Here is a 15,468-nt window from a genome sequence, read left to right on the forward strand (position 1 = left end):
GGTCAGAAGTTGCCATTCCAGGCCATCGTGTTCCACTCTGGCAGATTTGGGGCTCATAAAGGATTAATGAAAGATTTGAAGTCTAAAATGTTGTTTGGGTGTTTATCCAGCAAATACCACTGTTTTTGGTACCGGAATTATATTAATAGTGAAAGGTTTGTGTGGGTTGCCAGTTGGCTCAATTCAAGACACTGATTTTAATCTTCAAAGCCCTAAGCAATTTACAGCTTGCCTATCTAGTGTACAGCTTGTCTTTACTGTGACTTGCCTGGTTATTAAAATTAAGCCCTTTTGAGAATATAATCAGTCACAGTGGCCAGTTAATAGGCATGCACAACTGGCTCAAACCATGCAAAGATACAGGTAAGCAGCTGTTCTTGCTACTCCTTGGTGCTTGTGCAGTATGGGGACTGATGATAAGCCAGCATCAAACATGCTAAAAGACCAAATAGAATGCCTAAGAAACATTGGCGGGGGCAACCCTATAGCAGGATGGAACAGTCTAGGAATATTGATTTTACTTGGGAATGGAGAGAGGGTAAGATGTGATGGCTCAATTGATTTTAATGGAACTTGAAGCAAGACTAATTTAATTTGTGTCTAACCCACTTACATTACATGACTAGTTAAGTAGAACGCCAGAAAAATGGTATCAAGCAATCTTTTTTAAAATTATGGTACTAAATAAAATATTAGCACTATCTACAGCAGGGTCAAGTGAAATAAATAGGACTTTTTACTTACTACTGACTTAAGACCCATTGATTTGAATGTGTTTACACAGGGCGAATATTGGACTTAGACCATGAACAGGAAATTAAAAACATGATCACTGGAGAGGAAAAAGAAACAATGAAGGGAAACATTCCAAGGAACTCCAATCGTGGGGAAGCAGAAACTGAGATGTGACAAAATATCCTAGTAAATAGAATTACTAGGATAAACTTGGATATTCAGCAAAGGATAAAGTTTAGTAGCTTTTCTTTGTGTGTGTGTGTGTGTGTTTCCTGAAAGGAAGGGATAAAACATTAAATCAGTTTTCGATGTTGTATGGTTACAAGAGATGGGGGAATTGAACAAAGCAGAGGTTTCTGCCTTAACTTCATGAATCACCATGCTAAAAAGGTCTCCATGGTTCCAGTAACACCTTCTCAATGGCTTTGACCCAGGAAGCACAAGCCTCCAAGGGCCTTTCTTCACCCCAACGTATGGAACAGTTCCTCAGGATGATGTCAAAAGAAACTGTTTACTGTTACCAAAATATGACAAAGGAGCAGACATCCAACAAGAAGTCCTGGACATGGGATATACAATACAACTGCATTGATAATAAAATATTGTCCAGCTGGATTTAATATAACCATTTACCCCAACAAAGAAAATTATGAGCATTATTTAAGGCTAGCAAGTTATCTGGTGTGTGTTTTTTTTTTTTCATCTACTGTTATATTGTCAGTCTAGTACAGTGGTTTCCAACCTGAGCCAAGTAATCTGCAACCACACCATCACATTTGCATAAAAAGGTAAAATACTGTATTTTTCCATGTATAAGATGCCCCTTGTATAAAATGCCCCCCCACTTTTCTAAATCAAAATTTCTTTCTTTGCAAAGAATTGGAAGCCGCCTAGAGTGGTCGGAAGATCAGATGGGTGGGGTATAAATAAAATAAATTTTAAAAAAATTAATAAGAATCTTTTTTGCAAAAATTAGCATTTTTGTTGCAAAAAGCAGCTTCCCCCCTCCCCCGGCATGTTTTGCAAAGACAATGCAGGGGGAAAGCGATTTCTGCTTTCCCCCTACATTTTTGTTGCAAACGTTTTGCAATGAAAATGTAGGGGGAAAGTAGGAATCACTTTCCCCCTCCATTTTCTTTGCAAAACCTGGAGGGAGAGAGCTACTTTTTGGAACGAAAATGGAGAGGGAAAGCATAAATCGCTTTCCCCCTCCATTTTCTTTGCAAAATATGCAGGGGGAAACAGGGATCAAAGCACTTTGATTCCCCCCCCCTTACCTCCGAGTATAAAATGACCCTCAGTTTTTCTTTTAATTACTTTAGGAAAAAGTGTCATTTTATACACAGAAAAATACAGTAACCCCCCCCCCTTTTAGAAAGTAGAGGCTAACTAACTTTAATGTCCCACTCTGAAAGGTCAAGGAAGAAATTATTTAACAAGGGACACAACATATATAAGGCAACCTGCTACCCCCCCCCCCCAGAAAACTGTTTGTAACCTCCTTGGAGGTCACCTTAAGTTGGGAAATACTGGTCTCGGAGAAGGGAGCATTCTCATTTTCTCCATCAGATACCATTATGGTACTCCATGGAAGAGTATGAATGCAGACTTAGGAAATCACTTACTGTTGATTTCTCCCTTAACTAGGGGTTTCAAGACAGCCAGTGTAGGGTAATGGATAGAGTATCAGACTAAGACTCAAAAGATGTGGGTTGAAATCTCCTCTCAGCCGTGGAAATTCACATGGGTGGCAATGGTAAACTACTCCAGTCAATAAAGCTCACCTTGAAAACTCTGTTATAGTAATCATAAATTGGAAGTGACTTGAGACAACACAACAACGTTATATTAGTTAATTGACCACATTTACCCTCAAATGAATTAATAAAGCAATTGATTTTGAATAGTTTGCATATTATGAAGCCTACAGTTTGAGAAAGTACCCTTCTGAAGATGAAGATAATGTGTTTCCCTTTACTGAAAGAATATATACAATTCAGTCCATAAAAGCTACCTTCATCACTAGTAAGCAAATCCACCCTTACTAGTTCCATGTTTATTAAATATGGAAATATTTACCAGTACAGTAATATACCAAAATGGCCTTAATAAATCAGAAACATCCATCTCTACTATGAAATATTTGGATTCCAGGAACTAGTTTTCAAGTGCCTCTGGATACACAACAAATAAAATTAATAGTGGTCAGAAAAAACGCTGTACCAGAAGAGATATGAGCAGACAGGGTTTAGTCTGAGACACCATTTAGTGAGCAAATGAGAGGAAAGTAACCGGAGAGAGAGCCCATGGCTCTGCATCATATTCCCAGTCACTTCACTCTAGTTAAATACTACTTCTTTTTGCATCAACACTATCTCCCAACTATTGCCAACCAACTTTAGTTAAATCACTAGAATTCTTCCTATCCATAGTTTTCTTACTACAGCGGTGCCATGACTTACAAAAGTCCCTACTTACGACCATTTTGAATTATGACCAGCTCTACTTGCAATACTTCTACTTGCAACCGGAGCTTCCACTTACAGAAAAAGGAAGGGGAAAGGGAGAGGAAATTGAAATTCTTAACTGTAGGTGGCGATGAGGCTGCTTCTTTGTAGCTCTTTCACCCCAACAGTTAGAGAGTAGGCTTGGGACTGCCTCCTTCTCCTTCTGAGTGTGTGTGTGTGTTTGCAGGGAGGCTTCAGGCTGCCTGGTAAGGTAAGGTACTGTGTTCTGCTTTTTAAAAACTGTTCTGGGTGTTTTTGCAGCGTGGTTTTGACCTGGGGGGTTATGTTTCTGTGCTGTGATGGGTCTTGGGGGGTTGTTTTTGGTGTTTTTTTCCCCATTTCTGATGGGTCTTGGGTTTTTTTGTTGCTTTTTGGAGTGTTTTTTCCCATTTCTGAGTATCTTGGGGGATTGTTTGTTCTTTAGGTTTTTTCCCCATTTCCAATGGGTCTTGAGGGGGTTTGGTTGTTTTTTTTGGGGGGGGTTCCCAATTTCCAATGGGTCTTGGGGGATTTGTTTGTTTGTTGGCTCCCCCTCCCATTTCTGATGGATCTTGGGGGATTTGGTTGCTTTTGGGGGGTTTTCTCCCCATTTCCGATGGGTCCTGCATGCTTCCCTCACTTTTTCCTTTGTTTTCTTTGCATTTCCAACCTGTCCCCTTTGTGCATTTCCGATCTGCTCCATTTGTTTTCTGTGCATTTCCAATGGGTCTTGCATATTTGATTACTTTTCTCCCTCCCCCCCTTTGGCCGGAAGGGATTTATCGTGTTTCAAATGAGTCTTGCAGTGATTTTTTAAATGATTTTTTTCCCTTCGGCCGGAATGGATTAATTGCATTTCAATGCATTCCTATGGGGAATGGTGCTCCGACTTACGACCATTTCGAGTTACATCCATCTTCTGGAATGGATTATGGTCATAAATCGAGGCACCACTGTACTTCCTTTACAGGTATTTAGCATGTGTCCCTTTGTTCCGTGTTGGACCGTAATGGTTTTCCGCGCCTCCCAGGTGTCTGTATGGGCGACATCCATTACCTGCAGAATGTCCAGAGTTTAGTTCCCCAGAAATCGTGAAGGTCTGAAGCAAACGGTATTGGTATAGATACCTCACCAGCATAAGGCAGCTTCCCAAGGCATCTAGCTGCTCGGTATAACTTGCTGAATATATAATATGGATGGAAAGTGTGTAATACTTTTGTATATGAATGGGGCCTTTCCTTTCTCAAAGAACCTGTCAGAGACTACTTGACCATCTGTTTGGGTTTTTATTAGTATTATTTCTCCAGGCTGAGAAAGCAATCATGACCAATCCTCCAGCGAACTATGGAAATCAGGTTTCATTTCTCATTTTTCAGCAGCAATAAACTCTCTGCAGTGCAAAGTAGGCCAAGGATCCTAAAATCTGGATACTCTTTTGCTCCTGAGGGGCCCTAATATTAGGCTGCTGCCAGACAGATCCTGCTTTCCCAGCCAGAAACATGATGGGTGAGAGCCAAAGGGTCATGCACAGTGTTCTGCACATGAACTGGGCTTTCCAAAGCCCACTCTCACGCTAGCTTCTGCCTGCCCTCTTCCTGCTGCTCGTGAAGGTGGAGGGATCCTCTGGAGTGGGACTGGAGGTGGCACTTTCAGCTGGAGCCAAAAGAAAAAAACAGCAACACCTCCTCCTATGAGTGAAAGTGTTTCCTGTTGTTGTTTTTTTTTGTGGGGGGGTGCAGTTTTGATTCCAGGCACCATATCTGAAGGAGTCTTAAAGAAAGTTACACTACAAGATTTAGCAATTGTAATGGCTTTCTTGGGTCTTTTATTAGGCCTTGTGCTCCATGTTCAAGTTCAGAGAAGGTCTGTCCCTGTTTCCATTTGTGGCAGATCCCTTTGGTACCACGTTTTGCAGATGGGGACAATTTTTATATGGCATGTTTTAGCCAATTGGAGGGAATTTACAAACCCCACTGGTTTGTGGGTCTCCTTCTTTCATTGTGTTGCTTAAACACCACTTCCAACTGTTTTTGGCATATGGTGGAAAGATTTAGGTAGCAGACTAATAGGAGTATCACTTGACTCTAGTCCTCTGATTCTATTCTTCTTCATCCTTCTCTAGTTCCCCTTTTCCCTATCTACTCTGCCCCCTTTTCTCACCCTCTGTTCTGCCTATATCCAACATCATTTTGAACCGCTGCCCCCTTGAGTGGAATGTTTATTTGATATTGGATTTACTCTATGTAGGTAGCTATGTTTTGGTAAGTGGAGCTAATTAAATAAGGGTGACTTTATTACATTTTGGTGCACAATTTGTTTGGGAAATAAGAAATTAATTGGGAGCAACCCTCTGATTTGGGCTTGGTTTGCTTTTTCAGCAGTGCCCGCTCAAATTTTCAAAACTTCGGTTTGATACTTGGAAGCTGGACTAAATGGATTATGACCCGCAAATCCAGCACTTACTGTCTAGTGTCCTGACTGGAACTGGGTGTGTGTGTGGGGGGGGGGAGTGCAGGGTTAATCAACTCTTGGCAGGCTGTCTCAGTGCATCACGTCAGCCGGTCTGGGGGAGAACGAATAATTTAGTGAGATTTCTTCACCTTCCCTAGACATTCCTTGTCACTTGTCCTGGTTCTTCCAGTCTCCTTTTCCACAAAAGCCTGTCTCTCCTCAAATGGCTACTGCTTCCCAAAAGGAAAGTCTGTTATGCCTCCTTATTCACAAGTGAGCTGTCTGGCTCTGTGCTGTACAGTCTGTTTTTTTCTTCCCTATATCCGTTGATCAATCAAGAAGCCATTTCTTCACAAGCTGTTTACGTGAGCAGTATAAGAGGATCTGATAATCCGATCAGCAGGGACCCCCTGGGCCATCTCAGCTGTTGCGCTGGGCTTAACTGCTGTCTAGTGCCAACAACACAGTGGCTGATACTACAAAGGATTCCCTCCCTTGTTGCGAGAATTGTTGGTGCTGTCATCAGTGCTGGAAAATGAGTGGCTACCGGAGTAATCTTGTTCTGCATAACAAAACCATTTTGCTCTCAATACTCAGAGGATCTCAAAACCACTGTTCCTATGTCACAGCAATATTCTATGGATACCAATGTAGCTGGGCAGAACTGACCTGTACTCTGATCAGTGCACTGACTACATTTGGCAGCTCTGAAGGTGTCTGTTGATAAATGACTTTTAGGCTATAATGTTATTTTTTTAAAATTGTTATGTTTGTCAGTCCAGGTGCAGTAATCCACCTTGCACAATAAGAAAAGAGGGAGAAGAACTGCTTTAAAGAAATAAGCAAATGCATGTGCAGTCCGCCCAATAAGCCTACTTAGAAATAAACAAATGGGAGAAACAACCTTCCCTGACTCTTTATCCCAAATCACATACCAAGTCTGCTGGGGCCTTGCTCTCTTTGATGAATCTTGCTCACCACAGACAAAAGATTTGCTTTCTCCTGGGGTGTATTCCATGACATTTCTAAAACACTAGCTTTTCCATACTGGAGAACAGCCACTTGAGTTGTAGCATGGCCTGAAAAGGAAACGACAGAATATACAAACAAATAAACAAACATCTAGTAGATTGACAATTCTCAAGTGTGCAATGAGGCCTGAACATAATCTAACAAAGGTGAACATTTGTAAACTTCATATCAAGATTGATTAAAAGTTAATGCACATTGTCTGTATTTGAATGGATGGTAGGACTAAACAGCCAAACGCATCCATATATGTGTGTGTGCTTCATTTGTTACTGTGACTCTCTAGTTTCTGAAAGCAATGAGAAAAATGTGTTCATAATGCACATACTATGCTTCATAAAACTACTTCAACCACCCTTCAGCTACTCTTTACCAAAGGAACCAATCGGTTCAAAAGTTTGGATCTGCAAGTTTTCAACAACCAAACATAAGGGACAAACATTTTTCAGGCTCCTTTTCATTATGTTCCTGCAGGTGCAAACCCTACCTGTGGCTTAGTGTCCATCTTCAACTGAAGACAAAGCAGACATGTTTACAGACAGGCAGAGATGCCATGATGAATGAAGCACCATGGCATGGTGTATATGAAGCATGGTGCATATGCCACATTTTCCAAGTGATATGCAAAATTCAAATATATTTAGAAATATCATAACTTTAATCCAAGTTTATAATGATAATGTTAGACCAAATGTATAGAGTTTTGTTTTTCACTCATGAAGCAAGTTCAGTTTGCTTGTTGTTGTTATGTCATGTCAAGCCTCCAACTCATGGCCATCCAATGGCTCTATGAATGAGTGCTCTCCAAAATGTCCTGCCCTCAACAGCCCTGCTCAGCTATTACAAACTCAAACCTGTGGTTTATTTTAGGGAATCTGTCCATCTCATATTTAGTCTTCCTCTTCTCCTGCTGCCCTCCACTTTTCCCAGCATTCTTGTCTTTTCCAGAGAATCCTGTCTTCTCATTATGTGGCCAAAGTAGGACAGCCTGAGTTTCAACATTTTTTTTGCCTTCAGTGATAGTTCAGACGCCATGTGCTCTAGAGCCCATGAGTTTTGTCAATCTGGCAATCCGCAAAGCTCTCCTCTAGCACAACATTTCAAACAAATCATTTTTCCCTGTCAGCCTTCTGAGCTGCCCAGCTTTCACAGCTGTACATGGTGATCAGAAGTACAAGGGTGTGGATGATCTCGGTCTTTATCTCCAATGACACATTCTTACACTTGATGACCTTTTTCGAGTTCCTTCCTAGTCTTCTTCTGATTTCTCTTCTGCAGTCTCCATTTGGATTGATAATTGAACCAAGGTATAGAAAAATCTCTATTTCAATTTCTTCATTGTCAATTTTAAAGTTGTGTGGTTCTTCAGTAGTCATGAATTTTTTCTTCTTTTTCTTAACATTCGGCTGCAATCCTCCTGTGGCACTTTCTTCTTTCACCTTCCCTGACAACCATTTCGAGTCATTGTTGCTTTCTGCCATAAAGATGGTGTCATTTACATATCTTAAATTATTGGTGTTTTTCCCCCAGTTTTCACTCTTCCTTCATCTTAATCTAATCTGGCTTTCCATCTGATACGTTCTGTGTACAGACTGAACAGATAAGGGGATAAAATGCATTCTTGCCTGACACCTTTGGCTGTACGAAACCATTCTATCTCTCCATATTCTGCCCTAACAGTAGCTTCTTGTCCACCATACAAGTTATGAATCAGGACAATCAAGTGCTGAGGCACACTCATTTCTTTCAGAACAACTCATAGTTTATCATGAACTACAGTCAGATGCCTTGCTGTAGTCTATAAAGCATAGACTGATATTCTTCTGAAACTCTTTGGTGCTTTCTAATAGCCAGTGGGTATTTGCAATGTGATTTCAAGTGCCGCTTACTTTTCAAACTCCAGCTTGGACATCAGAGATTTCTCGCGCCATATAAGGTAAAAGACCTTATTGCAAAACCTTGAGCATCACTTTGCTTGCATGAGGAAATAAAGCAATGGTCCTATAGTTACTGCACTCCTTGGCATCTCCTGTCTTCAGTACGGCCCCAGTCTGTGGGCCGTTATATTGTTTTCCATATTTGTTGAACATATTCCTGTTAGGATTTTGAGAGAGTCTTTCTCTATGGCTTTAAAGAGATCTATCAGTAGTCCATCTACCCCTGGTGATTTATTACTTCCTAATGTTTTCAAGGGAGGTCCTTTTGCTAACAACACGTAAATATGCCACAAATAACAGTATCCTTACTGAAGGCATTTGCGTCACAAATATTCATAATATTCATTTATAATGCTTTGCATTTACAATCACCTTCCAAATTCCTAATTGAGAAACAAGTTGCTTTAACGATCTGATCCACTGGTTATGCTGGCAGCTGCCACTGCACTGACATGCCAGAAAACTAATTATGTGGCCAATAAGTCTGATCTATGTATACCAAATAAACGGGAATAGGAGAGTATAGTGATGATACGGCAGAAAGAATGCACTATACTCTTAATTGATGCAGTGGGGAATTCTGAATACTTCCATATGAAAATGCCCCATATATGACAAGAAAAATAACACATGAGCAAATATAGAAGGCAATGCTACTATCATTAAAATGGTACTCTTACTCATGATGCCAGACCCATGGTAAGTGTCGAGCTTTTCCAGGCACAGAATTTTAGTCAACATAGTGTAGAATTCTGGTTGTTTGCAGAAAAGGTGTTCCAAGAATCATTTTATTTGCCTTTTGATAATTAAAATCAATATGGACCATAAATCTTTAAAATACAGTAATGAATAATATGTTGTACTCACCAATATCAGTGTGCTCAATAAATGCTTTCACAAAACTTTTCATTTTCTCAAACTCTGATTCTTTAACATTTGAGCTTCCATCCAGAAGAAATATCACATCTATTGGCTTGTTGCAAGTTGCTGAAAGTACAAGTTATTAAAACTAAGAAACTAGTCAGGCAGTAATATGTCTTCAGTGAGATGCTGGGTGAATAGCTCAGTAGTTTAGCTATGCGGCTGTGGATCCAGAGGTTGGGAGTTCAATTCCCCACTGTGCCTCCTGCAAGTAAAGCTAGCCTATGTGGCCTTGGGCAAACTGTACAACCTCAGAGTACTCCTGGAAGCACACCACTTCTGAGTACTTTCCACCTGGAAAACCCTCAAAAGGGTCTTCATAAGTCAGAATTTACTTGATGGCGCATGATGATCATGATCATGATGATTACTTAAAGCAGAAACAGGAAATAGCCCAAACTGGAACTAAAAGCATATTCATGTTGGAGAATGCTGACTGAGGCAGTGCTTTGCATAAGAAAAATCATACATCAAAGAAAGCCTGTGATAGTCCTGGAGAAAAACCACAAAACCAAGCAGACTGTTTTCTGTACTCCAGGAGGTAAGAGCCATTCCTGCTGCGGCATGAGACAGGAACACCACTTAAGGATTTTCCTGTTCTAATTGTGGACTATCTATAATGTCTGTTTGTGCTCAAAAAGACACAGTAAAGTAGAATCTTTTGTGGACAAACAGTAGAAAGCTCTAATAAACTGTCAGAGGAAACTGTTCTTTTATCAAGCTGTCTGGTAAAGAATCCTTATACATATCAGCAATATTACTGAGAACAGTTCTAGGAAACCTACGCAGTTCAGGCCTTGATGCCAGCTTGTATGTTTGTTCATTTTTTTTTCCTAAAGATGAGCACTGGAGGGAAATATTCAATATTGTGAATCACCTGTTTTGCACTGCCATTTCCCCTCATTACTGATCATCTTGCTAAAGAGACATTCCTGATAAATGTCTAAAGAAACCCAGTTTGAAGATAATTATTCTAATGTATAAGTTCAACAACCACAACCACAACAATAACGGCAGCAGCAACCCTTTGCTCTTCCATTATCTGAGGTGAAACAAGTTTTGAAGGCATTACAAACCCTGCAAACTAAACAGAAGTGGGATTGGGGGGGGGGGACCGTGGCAAAACGACACCAGCTTGCCAGTAGCTTGTATCACAGCACAAATATCTTGTTTTGCTTTTGGGAGGGCCCCATTCAATGACTCCAGGAAAGAAGAAATATATTACCTCTCTAAGAAGATGTTCTCAGAACAGTCACAGTAAGACTCATAAAATGGAAATCAGTTAATCAACAAGAGGAAAGGCAGATATTACCTTCCTTTGAGCAACATGTTTTCAGTACCAGGTCAGGACCTTCTTCGATAAGTTTATTAAACCCTTCAAAGATTATTGGCGTCTGTGGCTGGCTTAACAATTTCAGCTCTTGGATATTCACGTTAGGAGTTACCCCGATGGGAATAACGTTGATATCAGTGGGCGGGCGGGTGATAGTGTCTGTGGCAGGGTTTGCAGTCACCATATAAACCAAGTGCGGTACTTGCCGTCTTCCTCTACCGCCTGTTGTCAACGTTTGTTCAGAGATGAAATTGAGAGCTTTCCCAGTGTTGGTGGCATTCCCACCCTGGTACTTGATCTCCCTCACCTTCTTAATCAGGACTTCCTTGGATTGTTGGTCACTGAAAGAAAATTCCACGGTAAATGTGAACGAGTACTGTATGATGGTAATATGGATAGTTTCCTCTCCTATGTTCATTTCTCTGATTGTGCGGACAATAAACTCTTTGACCAAATCAAAATTCTCTTTGCCAACTTTGTCAGATCCTTCAACCAAAAAAATAATGTCAATGGTCTTGTGAATAGAAATGGAAAATTCTGTTGGGGCTGTCTGCGTAAACTCCCAATGTAGTCCAGGTACTGTCACAGCAGTGATACCAGGAAGGGTGGGAACAGGTGTCTGCGGAACAGATAATTCACTTATATCAGGCACAAGACCACAAAAGTAATTAATTATTTCGTCCCTGTGTTCCCTTAACTCGGCCACACTGTTCATTATGAAAGCCTTGTTCTTCGGTGACTGGCGTTCAAGTAGTTCAAGCTGCTCAATGCTCACATGTGGTCCAAGTCCAATCGGTATCACAGTAATTTGATTGTTTTTCAAATGTGGGAAGATTGGTTTAAGTTTCTTTGGATCCCTGCTAGCAGCAAGTAGCACAGCAATCCTGGGAGCATTTGTCCGCGGAGACTTCCTAAACACATGATGTATAACATATTTAAGTACTTCACTTGCAGAAGCAATGTCTCCACCAGTGTATTTTATATTTTGGACAATCCTCCTCATTTGAGATGGTTTTTTAACATCTTTAAGATCAAGGTAAATGTGTGAACCAGTGCGATATTCCAGGACTGCGAGGCGAATTCTTTTTTGGGAGATGTGGAGCCTTTCCATCATTCCAATTATGAAAGCTTTCAGCTCCTCAAAATCACTTTCTGAAAGCTTATTGGAGCCGTCTATTAAGAACGCAAGGTCCATCATTTTGTTGCAAGAATATTCACGTGTCACCTCATCCTCCGGAGCAATCGTGGTTGTCATCTGGACTTCAACAGCCTCTCCTGGATCACACGGATGGCATGTCAAGTTTCGCCCTTCGCAATGACTGACCGTAAAAAGACATAGAAAGGTAAGCTTCTTTTAAAAAACAGCTTTAACAGCAGTATTTCACTTTAAATCTATTACAGTTTATATCAAGAGTGAGGGACAGAATTGTTCCGGGGGCCAGATTGTCTTTTGGGACATATCTGGAGAGTTGGATGATCCAGGGTGGGTTCCTTTTGAAACTGCCCCCCTGAAACTCTATGCCATTCTGCCCATTGTGACTTTCCCTTGCAGATCATGGCAAGTAACTCCAGCCCCCCCCCCCCCATGAAGAAAGGCAACAACCTACCTCTCTCTATTCCAACAGCAAAAGTAGGAAGTGGGCAAAATGATTCAACCAGTCCTTGGAGGAGCAGCTGGCTGAGTTACATATTTAGTTTATTCACCATTTGTGGTTCCAGTAACAAGTGAGCAGTGGGTGAATCAACTCAGCTAGGGCTTCAAGGGACCTTTCTTCCAGGCAGTAGGGATAGGCTTTTCAGAAATTTTAGATGGCAACTCCCAGGATTCACTAACAGTCTCCCCAGGCAGAATTCTGAGAGACGCAACCCAAAATCTGCAACTTACAGAACAGCTTTCATCCTAGGTGTGGGCCCTCAACACTATTATTCCCCTTTCAAGAAGAAGGGAACTGCCATGGCACTGTCTGGAAGTGGCAAGCTTCAAGGGGGTTGCAAAGCCACCCATTCTGTGTAGCCTCGCGGCTCCCTGGCAGTTGCTCTGTATGCTGCAATTCTCTGGCTGCATCTTCCAGAATTCTGCCTCAGGGAATTATTAATGAATTCTGTGAGTTGCAGTCCAAAAAAATCCAAAACCTCCATCACCACAAAGGAATAGCCCACTCATATGCCTGATTCATCCGTTATCCAAACTGGGACTGTAGGCAACAGAACTATGGTTAAAGGAGAAGCTCCACCAGGCACCAGCTAGGTTACTTGTTGGCTTCATCACCCACTCACTGTTGTGACGAGAAAGACAAATGGCAGGACAAGGGCCTGGAGAAGCTACTTCTTCAGCTTTCTTACCTCAACCTATTTTGGCTTGTTCCTCTTCTTCACCCATCAGTAAAGCTGATGCACTGAATCTACGTATCAGAGTACGCCAAGTTCATCATTTTGCCTTATTGAAATAAACTGCTCTTTAGTCTGCCCAGGCAGTACCTCACCCTTACCATCTTGAAAATTTTATTTTGCTTGCTAGTTTGTTTGTTTTTTGAAGGTCCAAAACAGAAAGGATCAACAATAGAAAGGAGAAAAAACAACATTGTCAAGGTTCCTGTATCCCTATAATAATAATTGCACACCAAGTCAATTCCAACTTATGGTGACCCTTTCCACAGTTTTCTAGATAAAGTGTGTGCAGAGGTGGTTCATCCTTTTCTTCTTCTGGGGGCACCTTGCCCATGCCCACACAGGCTGCCTTCTAGGGTGCACGGTGGGGAATCGAACTCCCAACCTCTGATTCCATTGCAAGATACCTAAACCAAGCTATATTCAGCTTTGAAAACTGCCAAAGCTACTAGTCATAAAAGAAATTCTATTGTTTTAAAGCCTCCCCGCCATAGATAAAAAGAACAGTCAAAATGAATAAAGTGCAACACAGAGATGCTTTCTAATTGTGAAAATGAAATAAAAGAATAAGGATGTATTCTATTTAGTTGAAATTAACATAGTTTATTGGTCAGATTTACATCACTGTTTGGGAAACATATGACCTATCCATGGGACCCTTGATTTAATTCAAAATTTGTAACAACTCTTCATTACTGATTGTAATCATGATTAAAATAATTTATTTAACTCATTTTGATCATAATCAATCCACACATTTTATGGAAATATCTACAAAGAATTTTTACATCTCCTGGTTAACTTCTTTCGTTATATTGCTGCAGTGGTTTTCCATGGACATCAACCATAAATAGCATACTGCAAATTAAGTGGTGTCAGTTTTGGTGAGCAAATGCATTTGCTGAGCTTTGTGCCTGCTAACATTATAATAATCCAAATAATAACCCATCATAACAAATCACTTGTTTTAGATCTCACATTGGCCTCTGGCATGTTTCTGGGCTTCAGAGGATCTACCTACTCCCAAGATATCCCATCTTTATTTTTAAGATCTGTATGAAGATTAACAATTAGCCTGAGCAACAACAGCAAATTACAGGCACAAGCATAACCTCAAATGTTGGAGAAATGTAGGATGGCATATTGGTGCCTCTTCACTGGCTTCTACCAGCAGGAAGTGTCACTGGGAAGGGGGGCCTCTGCTATGCCCTGCTGAACCAAGAGCTGCTGCCAGCGCTTCTCCTGCTGGTGATAAGAGGCAGAAGGGCCTGGAACAGGATGTTCCAAGGGCAATCCAATGTAGTCTTGCTCCATTCTGTAAGACCAGTCCTGGACTGGCCAGCCAGCAGCCCTGTAGCTGCTGTAGCTGCCTCTCTAACTGCTATCCGTGATGGTAGGGAATCTCAAATGTAAGGATCTGCTGGGCTGACACCTCTAACAAAATTGTTCCTTCACCCTTTGTAGTTGTCAATGGAACCAGCAGGCAATGCAAAGGGGAGATCTGCCTTGTTATCCCGCTATTTCAATCCCAAACCCACACTTTATTTTAGACTGTGTCAGCCATACTCTACTAATGAAAATTACTTCAGATGTTTTCTCCTCCGATTGATTGATATTTATTAACTAATATTATCTCCTCTGATTGATTGATATTTATTAATATTACATTCTTCTGTAGTTTGGAATACCAGCAGGTTATTGAGAATAGCATTAGAAATGTTACACATACACCAAATATAGGGGAATCCTAGTAGATTTTTCACTTCAACGAGGGGAAAATATGAAGATGTTTTAGGTCAGATAGGCTATCTGGGCAAAGTAGCAAATAAAGAAGTCCTGCAAGGCAAACCAAAAATAGGGTCCAGAGCTTGGAAATGACACCTTGAAATTAATGAATTAATGTTTTCACTTCACCCTCCCAAGGGGGGGGGAAGCATTACTTTATCCCAATTTCAAAAGTAAGTAAGATGTTTTCCACCTTGTGCTATGTCTGTGTGCCCATACCTCGGAGCAAAGGCATCCATACATATGCTCACAAGAACTAATTCTATACAAGTGATTCCTAATTTTAGCACTTCAGATATTTTTTGCCGACTCCTGAAAGCCAGCATAGCCAGTGGACAGAGTTTTGGAAAGCTATAACCCAACAACACCAGGAACCCCACTGCTGAAAACAGGACCTGTATGG

General features: G+C 41.0%; 1 protein-coding gene across 1 annotated transcript in view; it reads right to left on the reverse strand.

The window, feature by feature from the left end:
- Window positions 1–15,468, reverse strand: part of VWF (von Willebrand factor) — a 172,954-nt gene that overhangs the window by 70,255 nt on the left and 87,231 nt on the right. Inside the window, exons 28-30 of the mRNA XM_020785775.3 lie at window positions 10,872–12,211; window positions 9,506–9,625; window positions 6,608–6,751 (exon numbers count right to left, since the gene is read on the reverse strand). Coding sequence (XP_020641434.3) covers window positions 6,608–6,751; window positions 9,506–9,625; window positions 10,872–12,211 — 1,604 coding nt within the window. The remainder of the gene's footprint in view (window positions 1–6,607; window positions 6,752–9,505; window positions 9,626–10,871; window positions 12,212–15,468) is intronic.

This window comes from Pogona vitticeps, chromosome 5 (assembly GCF_051106095.1).
Source record: "Pogona vitticeps strain Pit_001003342236 chromosome 5, PviZW2.1, whole genome shotgun sequence".
NCBI classification, from domain to species: domain Eukaryota; kingdom Metazoa; phylum Chordata; class Lepidosauria; order Squamata; family Agamidae; genus Pogona; species Pogona vitticeps.